General features: G+C 38.8%; 1 protein-coding gene and 1 pseudogene across 8 annotated transcripts in view; one reads left to right on the forward strand and one right to left on the reverse strand.

Moving 5' to 3' along the window:
• CDC14A (cell division cycle 14A) overlaps window positions 1-21,198 on the reverse strand; it is a 178,345-nt gene that overhangs the window by 136,571 nt on the left and 20,576 nt on the right. For 2 of the 8 annotated variants that reach the window (XM_061411049.1, XM_061411052.1), the window contains exons 3-4: window positions 11,459-11,534; window positions 6,170-6,214 (exon numbers count right to left, since the gene is read on the reverse strand). The exons of 1 other annotated variant lie outside the window; for it this stretch is intronic. In XM_061411049.1, the coding sequence (XP_061267033.1) occupies window positions 6,170-6,214; window positions 11,459-11,534 (121 nt within the window). 5 more of the 8 variants (XM_061411050.1, XM_061411053.1, XM_061411056.1 and 2 more) reach the window with 4 other exon arrangements.
• On the forward strand, window positions 12,493-13,068 carry LOC133244221 (large ribosomal subunit protein uL23-like; annotated as a pseudogene).

Below are 21,198 nucleotides of genomic sequence, written 5' to 3' on the forward strand. Positions count from 1 at the left end.
TTTTAATTTCTGGGGCATCGGTGTATAAGTATTACAGGATGGAAGGTTACCAGCTCAGACATTTTATAGCTCAATCATCATGTAAGAACTGACACTATATCAAATATGTTTCTCTTCAAGAAAGGAGACTAACACAGTAGGAAATAATTAAATTATTGTGATCTTTATTAGCCAGAATCATTTTTGAAGATTTACACTTGATCTTGTATGTAAAATTTATTCATCATTTTTCATTCCCTAGCATACTATATTCACTCCCAGAAAAGTTATCTTTACTTTTTACATTATGCCATTTCTTTTTAAATGTGCCAACCAATCTATTTTCCTCTTTAAAAAATTTTAAATGCCTATATTAACTAGAGTGTCAATATTAATATTTTCTTTTTCTAACATTCTATAAAAATCCCCATTTAATTATCTGAAAATAAATGATTAATGGAAAAAGATGAACCATCAAAAGGATTACGCCAGCAAACATCTTAACACAATAGCCATACATTAAATTTATGGATTCAAACGAACAGTTATTAAGCACCTGCTGCTCTTCGCCAGGCAATATGCTGCATGCTCAAACAAATCCAAAATAAGCAACACAGTATTTTGTATACATGCTAAACATGAAAAGAAGGGAAAAATTAAAAGATCCATTAAAATAAAATAAAATTATTAATAAACTCAAACATAAAACAATGAAAACACGATACAGCTCGATTTCCTCATATTTCAAAACAGTTATTTGGTTTTCCTCATATTTCAAAACAGACAAATGATTCTAAAAATACAGACACATAAATGCATTTTAACATTTATCTATAAATTCATTGCTACTGCCAAAGCAGCTTTTTATACTTTACACACTGACTACAACCCACAGAATATCTGCTTTGAGAGCCCCTTTAAAAATGTAGATAATGAGGCTTCTGAGCCACCAGGGAAGCCCCTGGTGGCTCAGAAGGTAAAGCATCCGCCTGCAATGCGGAAGACTCGGGTTCAATCCCTTGGCTGGGAAGATCCCCTGGAGAAGGGAATGGCAACCCACTCCAGTATTCTTGCCTGGAAAATCCCATGGACAGAGGAGCCTGGTAGGCTACAGTCCATGGGGTCACAAAGAGTCAGACATGATTGAGTGACTTCTCTTTCTTTCTTCTTAAAAATGTAAGAACTCAACTATATACCTTTCTTTACCCTGCTATTTTCTATAAGGAAAAGAAACTCTTTCAAAACTCTGAAGTCAATTCTAAGATGAAACTACAACATTCTGGCTTTAACATGTAACCAAAGAAAATTAGTTTCATGGTTGTGAGCCTGGAAACCCTCACTGCCCCAATTCAGGCATGTCTTTGATAACCAAGGCTCATATTCTGAAAATAGCATTGCTCTTTGAAATTAAACTTTGAAAAATAAGTGTCTGCCTCTAAGAGAGTATCTTAGTACCAAAGTCCTTATTTCCAAACAAGCTTACTAAAATACCCCTACGAAATAAAGTTTGAGTTCATTTTAAAAATAAAAGAGTACATTTTATTCAATTCCGTTCAGTCAAGTTAATGCACACAAGTTATCTAAAGACTTCAAGGTCACCATCAATGGTCCTGACACCTGCCTACTTGCTTCCTCCACTGGAACTACATTATCTACTGGACATTTCTTGTTTGTGTCTTTGTTTTTGCCAGTGATTTATCTCCATCAATAAGTTATATTTATTGAAAGGAGAATCAAGGCTCTTAAAACCTAAGCTTCTTCTATGGTCTCTAAATCCCAAGCCACCTAAAGAATGCCTTACAAAGCCCAGGCCTCCATTAACATGAGTCGGATGGAACACAAGGACTCAGCTCTTCTGGCTCCCAGTCTCTCACTATTTTTATTTCCTGACTCTCTAACACACCTGTGAGGAAGTTTAAATTACCTGTCTGGAGGCTCTTTTCTACTAAGAGTTTAGGTTTCATGACAAACTACTTAAGTTATCATTAAATAATGTGGAATTAAATTTATTTTACAAATCTACTTGCCAACAGTGACAAACTCATACTGCTGTACTCTTATCGCCAATGGTCTTTACTGTTGGCTTGTTCTTGAATTTTCTGTATTTGTTTGCTTTTCTCTCTAATTCTAAAGTATATGGAGTGCAGAGCACCACCCTGCAATGGGAACCATTAAACTGAGGACAGAATTCTGAAGGAAATTTTCTTTTCACTCTCTATATAATTTTTAAGTAAATATAATACAAATTAAAAATTTAAGGGCTTTATAATTTACCTTAAAAGCTTTAAGAAATTACATCAGATAAGGAATAGTCTTTATAAAATCTACCTAGAAATTTAAACTATTTTAAAATACCTCCTATGGGAAGCTGCCTATGAGATGGAAACATAATTGACTTTTTAAAACATCTGTCATCATACCTACTCACAAAATTTCCTTCTCATGTGATAGAACATTCAGGACTTACTCTCTTAGCAACTTTCACATTTACAATAGAGTATTATCAACTGTAGTCACCATGCAGTATATTACAATAACTAACTTTTTTAAATGAGAGTTTTCTATCTGATTTCCAGGGATGTTTCTAAAACTCCTAGTATTTATTTTGCTTAGCGATTTTGGAATTCTAGTGTTTTTCTCAGTTAACTCTCAAAAGCACACAGTCAAAAACCGATCTGTTCAGTGAAGCTTGCCCAGTATCTCAGGTCACACAGAGTTGAGTTCTCACTCAGGGAATCAAAACTAATTCAAAGTGAAGGACAACAGAGAAAAAGCTTAGACATTACAAGCCTTGTCCTAATTTCCCTCCTTGTCACAGCCAGGCCTTCCTCTTACGGGTCGGCCTGCCCCAGTCTTGCAGCAGCAATGCTGTTCAACAGAGGAGATATTCTGCTACTCACATGAATTTTTCAGGGATAACAAAACATTCTGCCAGTTGTTTAGTGGTGCTTTACATGATTGGGCTGATATACACAAACTCTTTAATGTTTCCTCCTTCCAAATATTAAACATGCCCTTTTTCTTTAAAACACACACACACACAAACTACCTATTACATATCAAACTGCTCTAGAAGGAACAATACCGTCCATTGGAGACACTGATGACTAAAGTGCCTTTAGAGGAACATGTGGCTCATCCTTTGAGAACTTTCATGGTAGAACTTTACCACACAAGAGAAGAAAGGTACAGTGTGCAACCATAGGACTCTGTTTTATAAATGAGCCCTGTAGGTATTTTCTCAAGTTCTGCCCTAATATCAAGAGAACTTCCTGCCTCCAAATTGGACAGTTGCCTCTTCCTTACCTGGCCTGTCTCCTCTAGAGTCCAGTGTGCTGGCCAAACCCCTCATGGACATTACTTGCTAAATCATACCATCACCTCTGGCTTCCAGTGAGTTCCTTGCTCTATTACAGATTCTTCCTGCTTTACATGAAAAGCTTTGAGACTATAAAAACACTGTGTACAATAGCAAAGTTATAAACTAGTGAAACAAATGGATATAGTCTTAAATATAAAGGGAAGGATGTCACAGAAGGAATACTACGACCTCTGGACTGTTCATCTGCTGTGCAGCAAGACTGCATATGACTCATTGCAAATTATAATGTGCAGCCACTATTTATACTATATTGTAGATTTATATCTAGAAACTGGAATATATAGCCTTCTGAATCTTCTTAACTAAGTGGACTCTCCTTTATAATAACAGCAACAACAACCTAATATTTACTGATCAGTTGCTACATTCCATCATTTCTCAAAGCAGTAGGACAGGGCCAGAGGCGTCCAGTTTGACCAGACACAGCAAATCCCAAACAGGAGGTTCTGGGCAAGGCTACAGTGTAACAGGCAAGCAGTGTTTCTCTTTTACCAAGAGAACATAAGCCTGAAGCCATAGAGGGCCTGGCTTACCACACTTGACCCAGAGCTCCAAGGTCAGATCATAGAGAGTTGAATGCTCTCTGCAAGTGTGGCGGACAGGAGAAATTCAGAACTCTCTGAGCTTGATAACATGTGTAAACTTTAACTCTCAATCATAAGGCCATGACAAGCTTCATGGTTCGAAATTTAAATAATTCTCAGGTTGAAGTGGTCAATAATTTTAAAACTTTTCAGAAATTAAAAAAAAAAAAACTAAATTTCAATCTAAATTATATTTTATTACTATATTATTATGCTGCATTTCATTCTCTTAACAGACTGGTTCGGAGTCACCTGGAGGGCTTATTAAAACACAGATTGCTGGGCCCCACCCCTAGTTTCTGATTTAGCAGGGAAGAGCCCAAGAAGTTGCATTTCTAACAAATTCCTCAGTGATACTGAGGCTGCTGGTCCAGGGACCACAGACTGACCTCTACTGTGCTAACATATTGCTAAATCTTGAAAAAGAGCTGCATGAAAATGTGTGAATAAGCCCGACACCTGGAAATGCACTATATGGACCCTAACATATTGTCCATCTGGTCAAGTAGCTCCAAGAGACATTTAAATTCTTTTAGGAACTCCAAACCATGCCATATGATTTTTTAAAGCATGTTATAAAAAACACATTTCCCCAGATTCTCAGAAACATTTACTACAATTTGTACATTATTACATTCCAGCTGGTAACACCTAAGGAAAAAGTTCCTTTACTGATTCAGTAACCAAACTGCTTTACATGGTGTAATTCCAGAGGTTCCAAATTCAGATGCTCTGAGTGGCCAAGAATTTGAGGTGGGTCACTTGGCAAACTAGAAAAGTATGCCCAAAGCAGACCCAGCTCTCGTGCAGGAGTCTGGGCCCATAATCAGATGCTACAATATGTAACAGAAGTCAGAAATTCATAGTTTAATAAAGGAAGAATTTCATAAATTGCAATGTTGACCATGAATTCAAAATTTTTAAACAGCATTCATGCTCCCTTCCCAAAAAATGTCTGTGGACTGGAAGCAGCCCACAGGTAATCAGTTTGCTGAATCTGGGTACCGGGATACTGCAGCTGAAGACAGTTCTAATGGTTCTCTCAGCATGAACTGAGTAGCTGTTGTGTGTCAAGCACAGCACTGAGCAACATGGTAACAAGGGGAGCAGAACCCCAGTCTCTAGCCTCATAAGGCTCACAGTTTAATGAATATCTGATGCTAAATGAGGGGGAAATATTGGCCAAGGCTTATGACAAACAGAAGAGAATAACTACCTAGGGATGCATTCATAGCACAGGAAGGACCAATGGAGTAATCTTAATTACAGATACAATAACTGTTTCATTTAACAAGGTAAAAAAAATACTAGCTAAAAGATGGGATTCAGTATTGAACATCTATCAATTAACCTAAGCAAAGCTATGGAAATTTCCAGATCTATACTGTTTCCCTGAGTGAGAGTTAAAGTTCTACTACTCTTATGTACATCATAAGAGTATGTAACACAGCATATAAATGTTTGATGGTACTTGTAAACCAAAGTACAATGACTGCAATCGTAGAAAAACACAAATGAAAATGAGGATACTGACCCCAGGCAGACATTTTCTATCTCAGGAAGGAAAGCTATGTGAAAGGTTGCATTCTAGTGAGGTCACTGTGAAAAACAAGCCACGGCAACTCAGAGAGAGAGAAAATGATGACATGTTACACAAATCACAGAACCACCAGGCTATCCTTGGATTATGATGACAGACACAAATCATGCACTTCTTCAGTTAGGTCAGAACTACATAACCATTCAAAATCAAAGGGGATACAATTAAGCTCAAAGCCAGAAAATACAAAAACAAAAGAGTTAATGGCCAATTTAAAGACACAGATTTTCAGAGGGCAGCCATTTGGTAAAGTTGCTTGCCATGCTTAAAAGTAAAATCTTCAAGTCGTGTGGTTAGAATGTGGTGTTTCCCAAGCTGTATGAATCAGCCTGGTTGAGCTAAAGAAGATATTAGTGCAGCCTGGATAATATGCCCTTTAATAAAAAAAAAGAGCCCATGCACTTCCCTAAACAAGCAAGCTCTGCCAATGATGGTGGTCAGATTAAGTAGATTACAGCACAGGGATCACGGTGACCAAGCCATCATTCTCTTACAGGTGACTAGTCTAGCCCAGTAATGGCCTCAGCAATCAGCGTCTCCATAGCAATCAGTGGTCATCCCATTGCAAAAGCGATAAAATGAACAGGTCTTCCTATGAGCAGCCATGACCTCTACATGTTTTACCTCCAACTTTCCCAGGAAAGGGATATTCTTGAAAATTTTCTTTGGCTGTGCAAAACAAAATATGGTTTATGTTTTTATTCAGAGCTAAAATAAAGCAGGTTGAATAGTTTCTTTTAAAAGAAAACAGTGTCTCTTTATGGTCCATTTTGTTTCAAACCCAGTACGTTTCTTTCAATTAAACGGCACCTCGATTAAAGCAGAAGTCAAAATGTCAAGAACAGTTGCTCATAAAGATTATTCGATCAGGCTGATAAAATAACTGAAGGCATTTGGGGTTGCTCTATAAAAGGGGGTTTTCTTGCTTGAGGATTGTGAATGGGCATAAAGGCTCCAGGCCTTGCAAACTCTATGTATGATCACACTGTTTCAGCACCCCTGATAAACCTCTTTAAAACTATATGAACTCTCTCTGGAATGTAGCTTGCTTTTCTTCCCCCAGAAGTCCATGAACCTACAACAGAAGATAACCTCATGAAGAAATCTTCCACATGTTTTTGTAGTTGTAATAAGAGGGTGGTCTGATCATTATATCAAGAGTTCTTGTATGAAGTACCTGCTTCCCTGGCAGTTGCCAGACAGGATTACTGCACTGATCCATTCAGCAACAAGGACATTCCCTGAGCCCCCACCATCTGCCAGGTACTGTCATTGTTCTAATACAATCATCCATTTCACCATGCCCACTCCCACTCCCTTTCCTCCTTTTACCCTAAAAGGGTCACGCAGGACATTTTGTACACTTTAAATTACATTTCTGTCAATATTCTGTTAAATCTTTTTAAAAATAAGTCCCCAAGATTACTGTGATTGTCTTGTTGATTCATAGAGCAGGTATTAAAAAAAAAAAAAATCAGTGCCCTAGAAAATGTCCCCTTTTTTCAGCAATGCTCTTAGACTCCCCTCCCCCACCCCCAGGCTGGGTTTTTATTTTTCTCTGATGAAAAGTGAAATCAACAGTTAAAACTGTATTTATTTTAGAATAAGCCATTTCAGCCATCTTATGTTTATAAAACTGTCAGGTTATTAAATCAGTAATTGAAAGATTTTCTTAACTGATTAACTACGAAAAAAGGCATTTTACTTTTCAAAATACCACTACTTTGTCTTTCATTAATGTAAAGCAAGCTATATTATTAATAAGAAGCTCTTATATTCTAGAGTTCTTAGCATTGTGTGCACCAAAAATCCCTTTGAGAACCTATTAAAAAGTTATGAATCCTCTCAGAAGAAAAATGTAAACACATACAAAATTTTATATATAATTTCAAGAGTTTATGGATTTAAATTAAATAATGTATACAGTTTTTCAAATTGTTCTCACTTCATTAAATCTTTTTTCTTTGACTGATTCTCTTATGGTAACTCTTGAGCAGAAATAACAAACTACAACCTATTACTGTACAACTTTTAATACTTACTCTTTTTAAAATATAGTTTAAAATAGGAAACAGGGTTTCTGCTGCTGATGGTGGTTTCTGGTTTTGGTTTTCCAATCTAAGCAGACATTTGATGAATAATTTTCCATTTTAATTCATAAAATTAAAACAAAGGCCATTGGGAATAGAATGTATACTGACACACACACCAAAAAAAACAGCAATAAATCACCTCAAATCATCAATTTGAAAAAAATCTTTTAACATATAAAAAATAACAAATTTGGGTTTGAAATAAATAGAATGTACTGTAACATATTACCTATCTACATAAGGTATCAAATAAAGGGGAAAAAATCATGAGTGCTTTATTGTGAGAAATAAAAATTTCCAAAGTAGGAAATAAAATGCACCTAAATGATTCAGGAAATCACACAGAAGAATTCTAAGAAGCTGTTATTTGTTAAAATAGTGCCAATTACTCAGAGAAATAAAGGACTTTGAGGACCAAATCAGTGCTATCAGACTGGGTACTTACGATGTCACTGGAGCAGTTTCAGTGGAGTAAGGTAGGCAAAGGTGCAATAGCAAATGATTGAGGAATCAGGACACACTGAGGATGTAAAATGCTGAGGGCAGGTTACTGAAACTTCTTGAGGCAAAGGAAAAGAGGATGTCTAAGTCATGAGGTCATGATAAGATCAACAGATTTCTTTGTCTTTAGCATCCTTGTGCTGGATACTTGGAGAACAAAATTATAATACATTCCTCTATCCTCTAGGACTCAAAGTCTAGTGAGAAAAAGATGCAATTAAAAAGTGCAAATTAGAACTGAAATGATAATTTCAGGTAAAATTAAAGCTCATCAATAATAGAGATATGCACAGAGAATTATGGGAAAACAAGGCAGCACCTCCCACCTTGTATTGCAGCACAAGGAGACGCTTACAAAACATGATGGTGCCAGAATAAGGTCTTCAAATGAGGGGTTATCAAGCCAGAGGGCAAGGGCACTTCACAGTCAGACTAGATGTCACATGCACTTGTATGGAGCAGCAATACGATTGGGGTAAAGTACAAGGCTGGGAGAGGCAGGGGGACTGCAATCTTCAGTAAATCAGTAAGTTGGTGCATGAAATCACCTGCCAGGAAGGATGGGAGTTGTCAAGGTGAGAAAGACAAAAGGCACGAAAGTAAGGTGCCAAAGGTCTCATCAAAATGAGTGATCACGGGTTACAGACAAGAGACATCAGAAGGCAACTGACGGGATAGGAAGTGAAAGGAATAGGGAGACTGAGGTCTGGAGATTGCACAAGGGTAAGAGAGACAACATGGGGCACGTAACAAGGAGGGTACGTTCAACATCAGAAAACCTAGAATCTGGGTTCCTGGAGGCAAAGGAGCCAGAGTGGCAGGAACAGTCACTGGAGCAAAAAAAAGGCAGAGGAGCTATGAGACCATAGTGGGACAGCAAGGGGAAGTGAGTCAGGGCTGGGCTGTGGGTGAGCACAGGAAGATGACAAACCAGAGGCTGCAGTTAGCAGGAAAGGTGGAGAAAAGAGCGTGAATGATGTGGTCAAGGGCCTGGGAACCTGGCCCCGACTTTACCTTGCATCCTTGAGCAAGTCACATGCCTCTCTGGGGCTTTCCTGTCTGCAAACCAGAAGGCTGGACTCAATGGTCATCTAGATTCCTAAATTATATCAGATAGCTTTCTCATATGGAAATGATAGCTGTGAAACTGAGAAGGTGGTCATAAACTTTGTTGAAGAACTGTCTTTATTGTAGTTTCGATCAGGGTTCACAAACGTTACCTTCCTTTTGTATAGGACTTCAAAATTCATAACGCTTTCTTAAACCTCTTTTCTAACCTCTAGATATATAATCCTAACCATCTCTCTGAGAGCTCTATAATCCCTATTTTACAGCAAACTGAGATTCTACAAGGCTGAAGTGACTGTAGCTTTGAATTGGTAAAGCAAGTCTTCTTCTTCTAATAAAGAGATTCTACCTGCTTTATTGAGATAACCCATGACTTATTAACATTTAAAATTCATTCCCTCAGCAAGCAACAAGGTGCCCATTAACTGCACTAAAACTAAAAATGTCATTCATTCCAGGCATCCATCAGATTATCTGATCACCGAAATGAACCTAGAGGACTGTTCTGAACTTTATTTAATTTATATAATGTTGAAAGAAAGCTTTGTAAACGAAAGCAAAGCAAAACAAGTCCTTTATACACCTACTCATATTGTTTAGTACAGAATATGATAGAAAAATCATCTTAATTCAATCCATCTACTTTTATGTAGTTGGGAGATGGTGAGAGACAGAGAAGCCTGGAGTGCTGCAGTCTGTGGGGTCTCTAACAGTCAGACACGATTGGGAGACTGACAACAACAACATATAGAACACTGAGTCAGACCAGAAGTTTTGTTTCCCTAATAATGATTCCTTTCTCTTCAATCAGTCTAGATAGTAGACTGGTTCCACTTTGCTGATTATAATACCCAGTTTATATACAAATTACATACTACTAATCAAGGAAGTGAAGTCCTAGGTCTTCAAAAGGAAGAAAAGGATTTCAATTATTTATAAGTTATCTTATCCTTGTTAACTTATCTATTAAAAATCCATTAAATATTTTTATTAAATCCTTTGGGGGATATTATTCGCTTCCTAAGTGATTATAAAAATTTTAACTTCATTAAAAATAAAAAACTACTTCAAAAAAATTTTTTAACTTTATCTTTTAAACTACAGGGAGTAGCTTCTTTTCTGAAAAATGTTAAGTAGGTTCAGTTAAAGAAATGTACCTACTATGCATTTTCAAGTCAGAGAATAAATTCAAAATCAATTCCCTACAAAGGTGATTACAACAGATGTTACATTATATAATTGTTTACTTTAAAAATATCTCTTTAGTTTCATTCCATGTCCATTTATCATTTTGAGTTAAATGACAAAAATTTGTGAATTCATATTTTACAGGAAATTCTGCATGACAGACTTGCTTTTCATGCTTAAGTTGGATAAAAATCAATCAAGTAAAAAAATTATCACTAAGCAGATAATATGTATAAGGCATTATACTATGTCACACCAGTAACATTTTGCCCAACAGAAAGATTAAACTGAGTGTTATAATTTAGAGGTTAGCACTTAATCTGCTGTGTAGATTTCACCTTCCAAATTGAAACATTTAAGATCCTCATTTAGAAAGGTGAGAGAAAAAGATAAATATTTCCTTCTAAGTGATGAAATGTTTACCAAAACTAGGAGTATAGATATCACTTTTCCTCATATATGTTTAAAATTCAAGGAGGGGGGGAAAGCTACATATAAAAACATACAGATGAACAGTGAATGTATGACCCAATTTCTGTCATAAAAGGTAAAGTCCAGTCTCTGTTGCTAGTTCATTATTCTCACTCGGCTATTAATGCGACAGAGACGGCATTCAAAAAACACGCAAACATTTCAATCTTGATCAGACAGAAAAAGCTTATGCTCCACGACTCCTGCTGTGCAATGATGAGCCATGCCCCTTTTATCTCCTGGTTAACAGCATCTAGGAGCAGACCTGAAGGTTTCAGAAAAATCATCCTAGGAGGGAACTTGATAGACTCATTAACAACAACCTAAAAGGATTTGTGCTTTCTTTCTTAGATCACTATTCCAATGACTTCATTCAGCTCAAGTTTCCATTGATCCTGAAAAATGAAAGAGGTTAACGTGTCCTTTGTGGGGTAGTCAGGTAGATCAATATCAACTTCTAGGTGAACTACTCACTTCAGTTTCCAAAGATCAAGATTACCTACCTAAATGGTACGCGCATAGCAATCCCACTGGTTAGATTTCACAGTTTAAAAGTTTAATATCAAAATATAAACATCACCACAATACTCACTTTTAGTTTCTTGTTTAGTTTACAGCAGTATCTGTACACCATTGCCAAGTTCAGAGGTCCAAAATCTGCATAGAAACTGAGATTTTTTTTAAGTAGTATTTAGTAAAAATATAATTTTCAATTACATCAATGTTCAGTTTTATTTTCATTAAAGTTGTAATCGAGTTTCAATTATTTTCAGGATTAAGAGTCAGTATATAACTGATTCAGAGTGACCCAAATAACTAGTGATTTCACCCTGCCAATACCCTCCAATTAGTATAAGCAGTCTTGCAACAGGTAACTATTTAGCCTGCTTTGAGTTCCACCTCCTTTTATCTCCTTGCCAGGACATTAAGTCAAAAAAATTAAAAAGCAGACACTGAAAGAACCAATATGAACAAAACATATATGTGGTCTGTACTTCCTGGTTTTATTTAAAAGCTCATGCACCCCAGGTTCCAATTCCAACTGTTCCTCTCAAACCTTGCTCTCAATCCTCAGGTACCTTAAGTGCAGTCTTTTTTCAGTTTCGTTCTCCTTGAACTTTCTGTATGCTCTAACACCCTGGCTCAGCTCCCTCTCTCCACTCCTTTACATCCTCTCCAGGATACAGTCACCAGTCTGCTGTTATAAATTACATGATAACACCATGGAAAACAGATGGCTTTTAAGCTGAGATCCAGCATCAGTCTTTCCCATCTTCAACTACCTGCTGGACTTTCCATCTTTGGGTCCTTTTGTCACCTGGAACTCAATCCATCTTTCCTTCCAATCAGCCTTCCAGACTGAAATATTTTCCTTCTTCCAGTCTCTCAGACATGAAACCTCCTAATCACAATAGGGCAGCAAGTAAGTATCAATTTAGTTCTTATATATCAAATAAGCTATTACTCTAAGTCATCCTTCCTCTTCTATTCCTACTTTGGCAACAAAAGTCCAGGTCTTTCTTCATCTCACATCTTTAGTACTTAAATTTTTTCTCTCTCTTGCCCAATCAACCTGTACTCCGCACTAGAAATTAATTTTTAGAAAATCTAGCTTCTCACATATCCTCTCACTGTTCAAAAATGTTTAGCCTTTTCATGAAGATGGCGCCGAAGGCGAAGAAGGAAGCCCCTGCTCCTCCTAAAGCTGAAGCCAAAGCAAAGGCTTTGAAGGCCAAGAAAGCAGTGTTGAAAGGTGTCCACAGCCACAAAAAAAGAAGATCCGGACGTCGCCCACCTTCCGGCGGCCCAAAACACTGTGGCTCAGGAGGCAGCCCAAATATCCTCGCAAGAGCGCCCCTAGGAGAAACAAACTTGACCACTATGCCATCATCAAATTCCCCCTCACGACCGAGTCAGCCATGAAGAAAATAGAAGACAACAACACACTGGTATTCATTGTGGATGTCAAGGCCAACAAGCACCAAATTAAACAGGCTATGAAGAAGCTCTATGACATTGACGTGGCTAAGGTCAATACTCTGATCAGGCCTGATGGAGAGAAGAAGGCATATGTTCGACTGGCTCCTGACTATGATGCTTTGGATGTTGCCAACAAAATTGGCATCATCTAAACTGAGTCCAGCTGGCTAATTCCAAATATAAAAGTTTTCACTATAAAAAAAAAAATGTTTAATGGCTCTTTACTCCCTTCAGAATAATTCTTTGACTCAAAAATCACACTCCTGGCTTCCAGACAAATCTCTCCGAACAGGTCCCGTACAGAATCTTCATTCCAAACATTCATTCTTCATTCCCAAATACGCCATGCACATTCTTAATCCAAGCTACTGTTCACATTGGTCTCCTTGCCTGGAGTGCTCTCCTTTTCTTTTTTAATACCTTCTAGCTTCCACAAAATTCAGTTCAAGTCCTAACTTCTCCACTCATCCTAAGGAAAAACTAGCCATCCTTCTCTCAAAGTTCCCAAAACTTATCATCTGAGCCGTTCTTTTGGCCCACAACACATACCATGCAGGAGACCCCGGTTTATTCCTGGGTCAGGAAGATCTGCTGGAGAAGGGATAGGCAACCCACTCCAGTATTCCTGGGCTTCCCTTGTGGCTCAGCTGGTAAAGAATCCACCTGCAACGTGGGAAACCTGGGTTCGATCCCTGGATTGGGAAGATTCCCTGGAAAAGGGAAAGGCTACCCACTCCAGTATTCGGGCCTGGAGAATTCCATGGACTATTTTGTCTCTGGGGTTGCAAAGAGTTGGACACGCCTGAGCAACTTTCACTTTCACTTTCTTTTCATAATCTATCACATACTATGAGTTATCTTTTTAAGTGTGGATTCTACCACCAACTATAGTGTAAGCTTCTCACTCAGTGATAGTATCTCATGCCTAATATGCTTAGAAGAATGGACTGCTCATAATAAACTTCAGCAAATGAGTCTGCTTCCCTGGTGGCTCAGATGGTAAAGAATCTGCCTGCAATGCAGGAGACCTGGGTTCAAACCCTGGGTTGGGAAGACACCCTGGAGAAGGGAACCCACTCCAGCATTGTTGCCTGGAGAATTCCATGGACAGGTGAGCCTGGCAGGCTACAGTCCATGGGGTCACAAAGAGTCAGATACGACTGAGCAACATTCACAGACAGAAATGAGTCTGCATTATGAATATTTTGCTCATTAATGCCCAAATTCAATTTAACCTGGACCATAAGTTTACTAAATATCAACACGTTTCCCCCAAAAAAAGCATCTCCAAAAGACCCTTGTTTAAGTTTTTTAAATAAAAATTAGGGTTTACTTAATTTTTTCTGTTACCCAAAATACATTATCATAGATACGTCATTACAAATCTGTCAACAGTCTCCTGCCTTACTTAAGCAAAGAGTACTAAACTTGTTTATTTTACCATGTCAGACAACTTGACAATATTTTGGTAACACGTAATTTATATTCAAGGTAACACAAAAATTAGGTGTCCCTCCACACAGGCTCCATGAGAGTTGAGTAGAGTTACCAAAAAAGGAAAGCTGCAACAATTTGAAATTAAAAATTCTTGATCTATTTCTAAAGTCCCCAGTGTGATATTGTGCTCTAAGTGTAAACAAAATACCCATGAATCCAAAAGGAACTATACCTATAACATTTAATTACTGACCAGTTAAGCCCTGTTGACAAGAATTCACTCAAGAGAGGCAAAATGAATGGACTGTGCAAATAAGCACCTATCAGCACGTTTAAGGCAGCCCGTTTCTATCACACAGATCTCCTTGCCCTTGGCTTACTGTAAGAAAAACTCTTAACTAATATATCTGATTCTTTTGCTACTTGAACATAAATATTGAGATGTAGAATTTTAAGGTAAATCTAGAATTTTTAGTTAAAATTATTTCAGCTTTTTTAACTCACTGTGAACAAAGTTTAGGAAAGCATAAAGAATTCAAGTCATCTCTAATTTCATACTAACCATTACAAGCCAACTTCAATCCCAAACTCAAAGCTGTTTCTAACATTACAGCCAGCTTAGCCATGAGTACTTTTGGAAGTACATGGTTAATGAACAAACTTACTTCACCAAAACCATGAAAATAAATTGGTATACTGCAATAACACAGAAAAAAGTAAATCAAATACAGACATTATTCTTAAGTTGATCTGCACTCTCCAATATGGCAGCCACTAGCCACATGTGGCTATTTAAATTAAGTTAAATTAATTAATAAATTTATTTCAGTAAAGTAAATTAATTAATTAAAAATTCAGTTCTCCCATCTTATTAGCCCATATCAAGAGTTCAAAAACCACATGTGGCCAGTGGCTACTAAGTTGTACAATACAGAAATGGAACATTTCCATCCCTGCAGAAAATGTTCTGCGCTGAGAGATGATACTGATCAAGATTTTTTTTTAAAGAAATAAAAACAAAAATAACAAACAACTAGAGATATATATCTTTCCTGTAGCTCAGACAGTAAAGAATCTGCTTACAATGCAGGAAACCTGGGTTCGATCCCTGGGTTGGGAAGATCGCCTGGAAAAGGGAATGGCAATCCACTCCAGTATCCTTGTCTGGAGAATCCCATGGACAGAGGAGCCTAGTGGGCTACAGTTCGTGGGATTGCAGAGTCGGACATGACTGAGCGACTAACACTACTAGAGATATATAAATAAATAGATAAATTATTTAAAATAACTAGAGGGGCTTCCCTGGTGGTCCAGTGGTTGAGAATCTGCCTGCCAATGCAGGGGACACGGAACCCTGCTCTGGAAAGATTCCACATGCTGTGGAGCAATGAAGCCCATGCACCGCAACTGTTGAGCTCGCACTCTAGAGCCTTCGAGCCACAACTGCTGAAGCCCACGTGCCCTAGAGCCTGTGCTTTAAGGCAGGAGACCCCACAGTGAGAAGCCTGCATACCGCATCTAGACAACAGCCCCCCAACTTGCCTCAACTAGAGAAAAAAGGCCTGCACAGCAACGAAGACCCAGCACAAAGATAAATAAATATAATTTAAAAAACATTTTGCACAGCCAAGAGCAATTCAGAACAGGTCTTCAAAGTTCAGAACTGTCACAGACAAGTATACAGCCAACAAACTCTATCTTATGGTCATTTTATACATCCTTTCCTTACAGTGCTTACAGTATTTATAATACAGTGTGAAAGTGAAAGTGAAGTCGCTCAGTCATGTCCGACCCTCAGCGACCCCATGGACTGCAGCCCTCCAGGTTCCTCCGTCCATGGGATTTTAGCTAGTGGTAAAGAACCCTCCTGCTATTGCATGAGATATAAGAGACACGGGTTCAATCCCTGGATCTGGAAGATTCCCTGGAGGAGGGCACGGACAACCACTCGAGTATTCTTGCTTGGAGAATTCCATAGACAGAGGAGCCTGGTAGGCTACAGTCCACAGGGTTTCAAAGAGTCAGACATGACTAAAGCACCAGCACCATATATATGTATATAGGCATATATATTATATATATATATACAATTTTCTAACAAGCTAAATACATTTCAAAAATGTCCAGAGCACTGAAAAACCAATCACAGCCGCTCACTGCTCACACCAAGACAGGTTATCACTGACTTAGGTACAATAAAATGCCAGGAACAAAGAAGACACCTCCCTACAACATGTATCTTTGTAAGAATTTTCCTCACCCAGGGTGGGGAAAATGGAAATGCATTACAAGACAGTCCATTAGCTAATTTTCACATAGAAAATGTGAAAGCAGAAAAATCAATTGGTAACTATTGAAATAATTGCTGCTGCTGCTACTGCTGCTAAGTCTCTTCAGTCGTGTCCGACTCTGTGCGACCCCATAGACGGCAGCCCACCAGGCCCCGCCGTCCCTGGGATTCTCCAGGCAAGAACACTGGAGTGGGTTGCCATTTCCTTCTCCAATGCATGAAAGTGAAAAGTGAAAGTGAAGTCGCTGAGTGGTGTCCAACTCTTAGCGACCCCATAGACTGAAGCCTACCAGGCTCCTCTGTCCATGAGATTTTCCAGGCAAGAGTACTGGAGTGGGGTGCCATTGCCTTCTCCCAAAATAATTGCTAGAAGGCATAAAATATGTACTATGGTAACTTGGAACCAAGGCAGGAGAATAAAAGAATTGGGCTCTGGGTAGAAGAGGACTGGAAGGTCATCAACCCGGGGACAGTGAAAATGGGGAGGAGAAATGGCACAGATAAGCCCTGCAGAAATGCAATAAAGAAACCCAAGGGCTGAGTGGGCTCCTAAGCCTGAGGGTAATGACCCTTGATAGTGTCTTCTTTTGGCAACTCCCAGGAAGGAGGTCACCAGAGCCACTGCCAAGCAAGGCCCCAGACTTTTGCTGGAATGAGGGGAAACATCTCCTTTGGGCAAGGAAGACCATGGATGTATTATTTTATTATTGTAGAGCACCCTGAGGTACTCCTCCAAATTGAATGAATGAATGAACATATGAGTAAATATCCTTTGTCTATATATCTATCCCTTATCAATACATATATATCATTGTTGTTGTTGTTTAGTTGCTAAGTCATGTCTGACTCTTTTGCAACCCCATGGACTATAGCCCACCAACCTCCTCTATCCATGGGATTTCCCAGGCAGGAATAGTAGAGTGTGTTGCCATTTCCTTTCCCAATATATGTTGTATCTATATATAAATTTTCCCTTGTAAGGTTGGCAAATTATGGGCCAATATCTAGAATGAAACTCCTGAATTTTTAAGTGAAAATCAACACTTACTTTTATTCAGTAAGTGTTAAGTAGCTAAAATCAAATTCTTCCCTGTTTTGTTAGAAAAGAAATTAAAAGAACTGGAGTCCTACAAGTGGGGAAGAAAGGGAAGGGAGGGTTATGTGGACAGGATGAAGAAATGGGAGCCCAAGGACAGAGCAAACGTTGATCAGGGTCACCCATGACCCACAGATTTTAGGGAAATGGAAGTTAAGCCTAGGAACTTCCCCTACCATCCAGTGCTTAAAGACTCCACCTTCCAGTGCTAGGGGCACGGGTTCAATCCCAGGTCAGGGAACTAAGCTGCAGGGTGTGGCCAAAAATTAAATTAAAAAAAAAAAAAAAATTGGACCTAGAAGCATTTCTATTATACCCAACATGTCTACGTCTTCTCATGAGATTCATGACACTTAACGATGCATCATTATTTTGTGTTGTGTTTGGCTTTGCTAACAAACTCTAATTTAAGTGGGTCCATTCCTAGAGGAATCATTGTTTACAGTACAGTTGTGTCTTAGTCTTTTTTGCTGCTGTTGTTCTTTTTTAATTGGAGGATAATTGCTTTACAATATTGTGTTGGTCTCTGCCATACATCAACATGAATCAGCCACAGGTATACCTATGTCCCCTCCCTCTTGATACCTTACTCTATATATCAGAAGTTTTCTCTGAAAATTTTCAACTCTTCAGCAAAAAAGATAAACTATATTCCAAGCAATACTCACTAAACAAAATTTTGACCACCTACTCTGAGCAAGGCACTAAAAGTTAACATATTAATTAAAGAGTGCTATCCATTCAAGCTGGTTTTAGACAAGGCAGAGGAACCAGAGATCAAATTGCCAATATCTGCTGGATCATGGAAAAAGCAAGAGAGTTCCAGAAAAACATCTATTTCTGCTTTATTGACTATGCCAAAGCCTTTGACTGTGTGGATCGCAATAAACTGTGGAAAATTCTGAAAGAGATGGGAATACCAGAACACCTGATCTGCCTCTTGAGAAATTTGTATGCAGGTCAGGAAGCAACAGTTAGAACTGGACATGGAACAACAGACTGGTTCCAAATAGGAAAAGGAGTACGTTAAGGCTGTATTTTGTCACCCTGTTTACTTAACTTATATGCAGAGTACATCATGAGAAACGCTGGACTGGAAGAAACACAAGCTGGAATCAAGATTGCCGGGAGAAATATCAATAACCTCAGGTATGCAGATGACACCACCCTTAAGGCAGAAAGTGAAGAGGAACTCAAAAGCCTCTTGATGAAAGTGAAAGTGGAGAGTGAAAACGTTGGCTTAAAGCTCAACATTCAGAAAACGAAGATCATGGCAACCGGTCCCACCACTTCGTGGGAAATAGATGGGGTAACACTGGAAACAGTGTCAGACTTTATTTTTCTGGGCTCCAAAATCATTGCAGATGGTGACTACAGCCATGAAATTAAAAGACGCTTACTCCTTGGAAGGAAAGTTATGACCAACCTAGATAGCATATTGAAAAGCAGAGACATTACTTTGCCAACAAAGGTTCGTCTAGTCAAGGCTATGGTTTTTCCTGTGGTCATGTATGGATGTGAGAGTTGGACTGTGAAGAAGGCTGAGCGCTGAAGAATTGATGCTTTTGAACTGTGGTGTTGGAGAAGACTCTTGAGAGTCCCTTGGACTGCAAGGAGATCCAACCAGTCCATTCTGAAGGAGATCAGCCCTGGGATTTCTTTGGAAGGAATGATGCTAAGGCTGAAACTCCAGTACTTTGGCCACCTCATGCAAAGAGTTGACTCATTGGAAAAGACTCTGATGCTGGGAGGGATTAGGGGCAGGAGGAGAAGGGGACGACAGAGGATGAGATGGCTGGATGGCATCACTGAGTCGATGGACGTGAGTCTCAGTGAACTCCGGGAGCTGGTGATGGACAGGAAGGCCTGGCGTGCTGCGATTCATGGGGTCGCAAAGAGTCGGACACAACTGAGCGACTGATCTGATCTGATCTGTCCATACCAAAAATATTTAAAAGTCTGTAAGATCATTATAAGGCATGCCAACTCTTCATTTTTTTTTTATCAGCACTGCTGACATGTTTCATCTATTCATTCATTCCATTAATCAAATATCACTGAGAACCTACTGATCACCAGTCCTTACCCACAAGGAGCTCACCACCCAATGACAGACAAGTAAACATAATTACCGCTGATAAGCACTAACTAAGACAGCAGTCTCCTCCAAAGGACAGTGATATGTGTGCATGTGTATGTATGTACATATGTGCAAAATTTTGGTGAAATTAATCAGCACAGACCTCTAGGCTATACGCTACACCTAATACTTCCCCTATTACTAAAACTTATCAGCACCCCTCCAGTCTGATGATAAAGATCCTGTGCATAGCTGAAACTCACAACAATCAAAATTCAAAAAGGCCTCAAATGCTCAGCAAACACTAACCTAAGATCAAAGTACAATTCTGAGTTGTTGCTCATGTATAATAAACCATAGTCACAATGATGTCAACTTCCTAGGGTAGAAAAGCTACACGTCTAAGAAGCTTCCCAGCCACACATCAGTCAACTACAGACTGATGGAAAACTAAAGACCATTGGAAAGCAAGGGGTTCCAGTCCCAACTGAACCACTCAATGTCCCTGGGCTGAAGTCTTAGCCTCTCTGCAACTCCACATTCTCATCTATTGAATGAAAATGCTCAATTTGCTTCTAAAGTTCCTTCCGCCTATTATATTATATTACATTTTCCTATCACAGTCATTCTATATGACTGTTATAGAATATATATGAAAAATAGTCTAGATTGTTCATGACTCTGGTTATCCATATTGGACAAACTATTCAACAGTTCAAATGTTTTTCAAGATCTACTCACTCTAATTGATGTACTCTGCTCTCTCAGTGTGTTGGGTCTGGGTTCAGAAGGCATTTCCCTCAGGGTATCCCCCACAGAGAAGGGGAAGACCCTCACAGCTTTCTCCCTGAAATTCACTGTGCTCTCAACATAGCTAGAGAACAAATCAACAGTTCAGAGAGAAGCTTTATAAGATAGGAAAACTTGACATCATTACTATTTATTTACCTACATAAAGTCTGACATTTGTTGAGATCACAAAGAAAGGAGAGAACCCCAACATCAACTCTCACTCCTGTCTTTTGGTGCATTATCCAGGGTTTTAGGGACGTCCAGATACAAAACACTGGGAATATGTAGAACCCTTCTCCACCTACTCACTTATTAATCTGGGGAAAGTAGCAGGGCCACCTGAGGCTCCCGCTGCTGCTTCTGTAAAATGGGTTAATGCTGCCACTTTGCCTTAAAGCCAAAGAGAAACCTGTATGCAGGTCAAGAAGCAACAGTTAGAATAGGACATGGAACAACAGACTGGTTCCAAATTGGGAAAGGAGTATGTCAAGGCTGTATATTGTCATCCTGCTTATTTAACTTCCATGCAGAGTACATCATGAGAAATACTGGGCTGGATGAATCACAAACTAGAATTGAGATTGCTGGGAGAAATATCAACAACCTCAGATATGCAGGCGATATCACTTGAATGGCAGAAAATGAAGAGGAATTAAA

The sequence above is a fragment of the Bos javanicus genome, chromosome 3 (assembly GCF_032452875.1).
Source record: "Bos javanicus breed banteng chromosome 3, ARS-OSU_banteng_1.0, whole genome shotgun sequence".
NCBI lineage: Eukaryota > Metazoa > Chordata > Mammalia > Artiodactyla > Bovidae > Bos > Bos javanicus.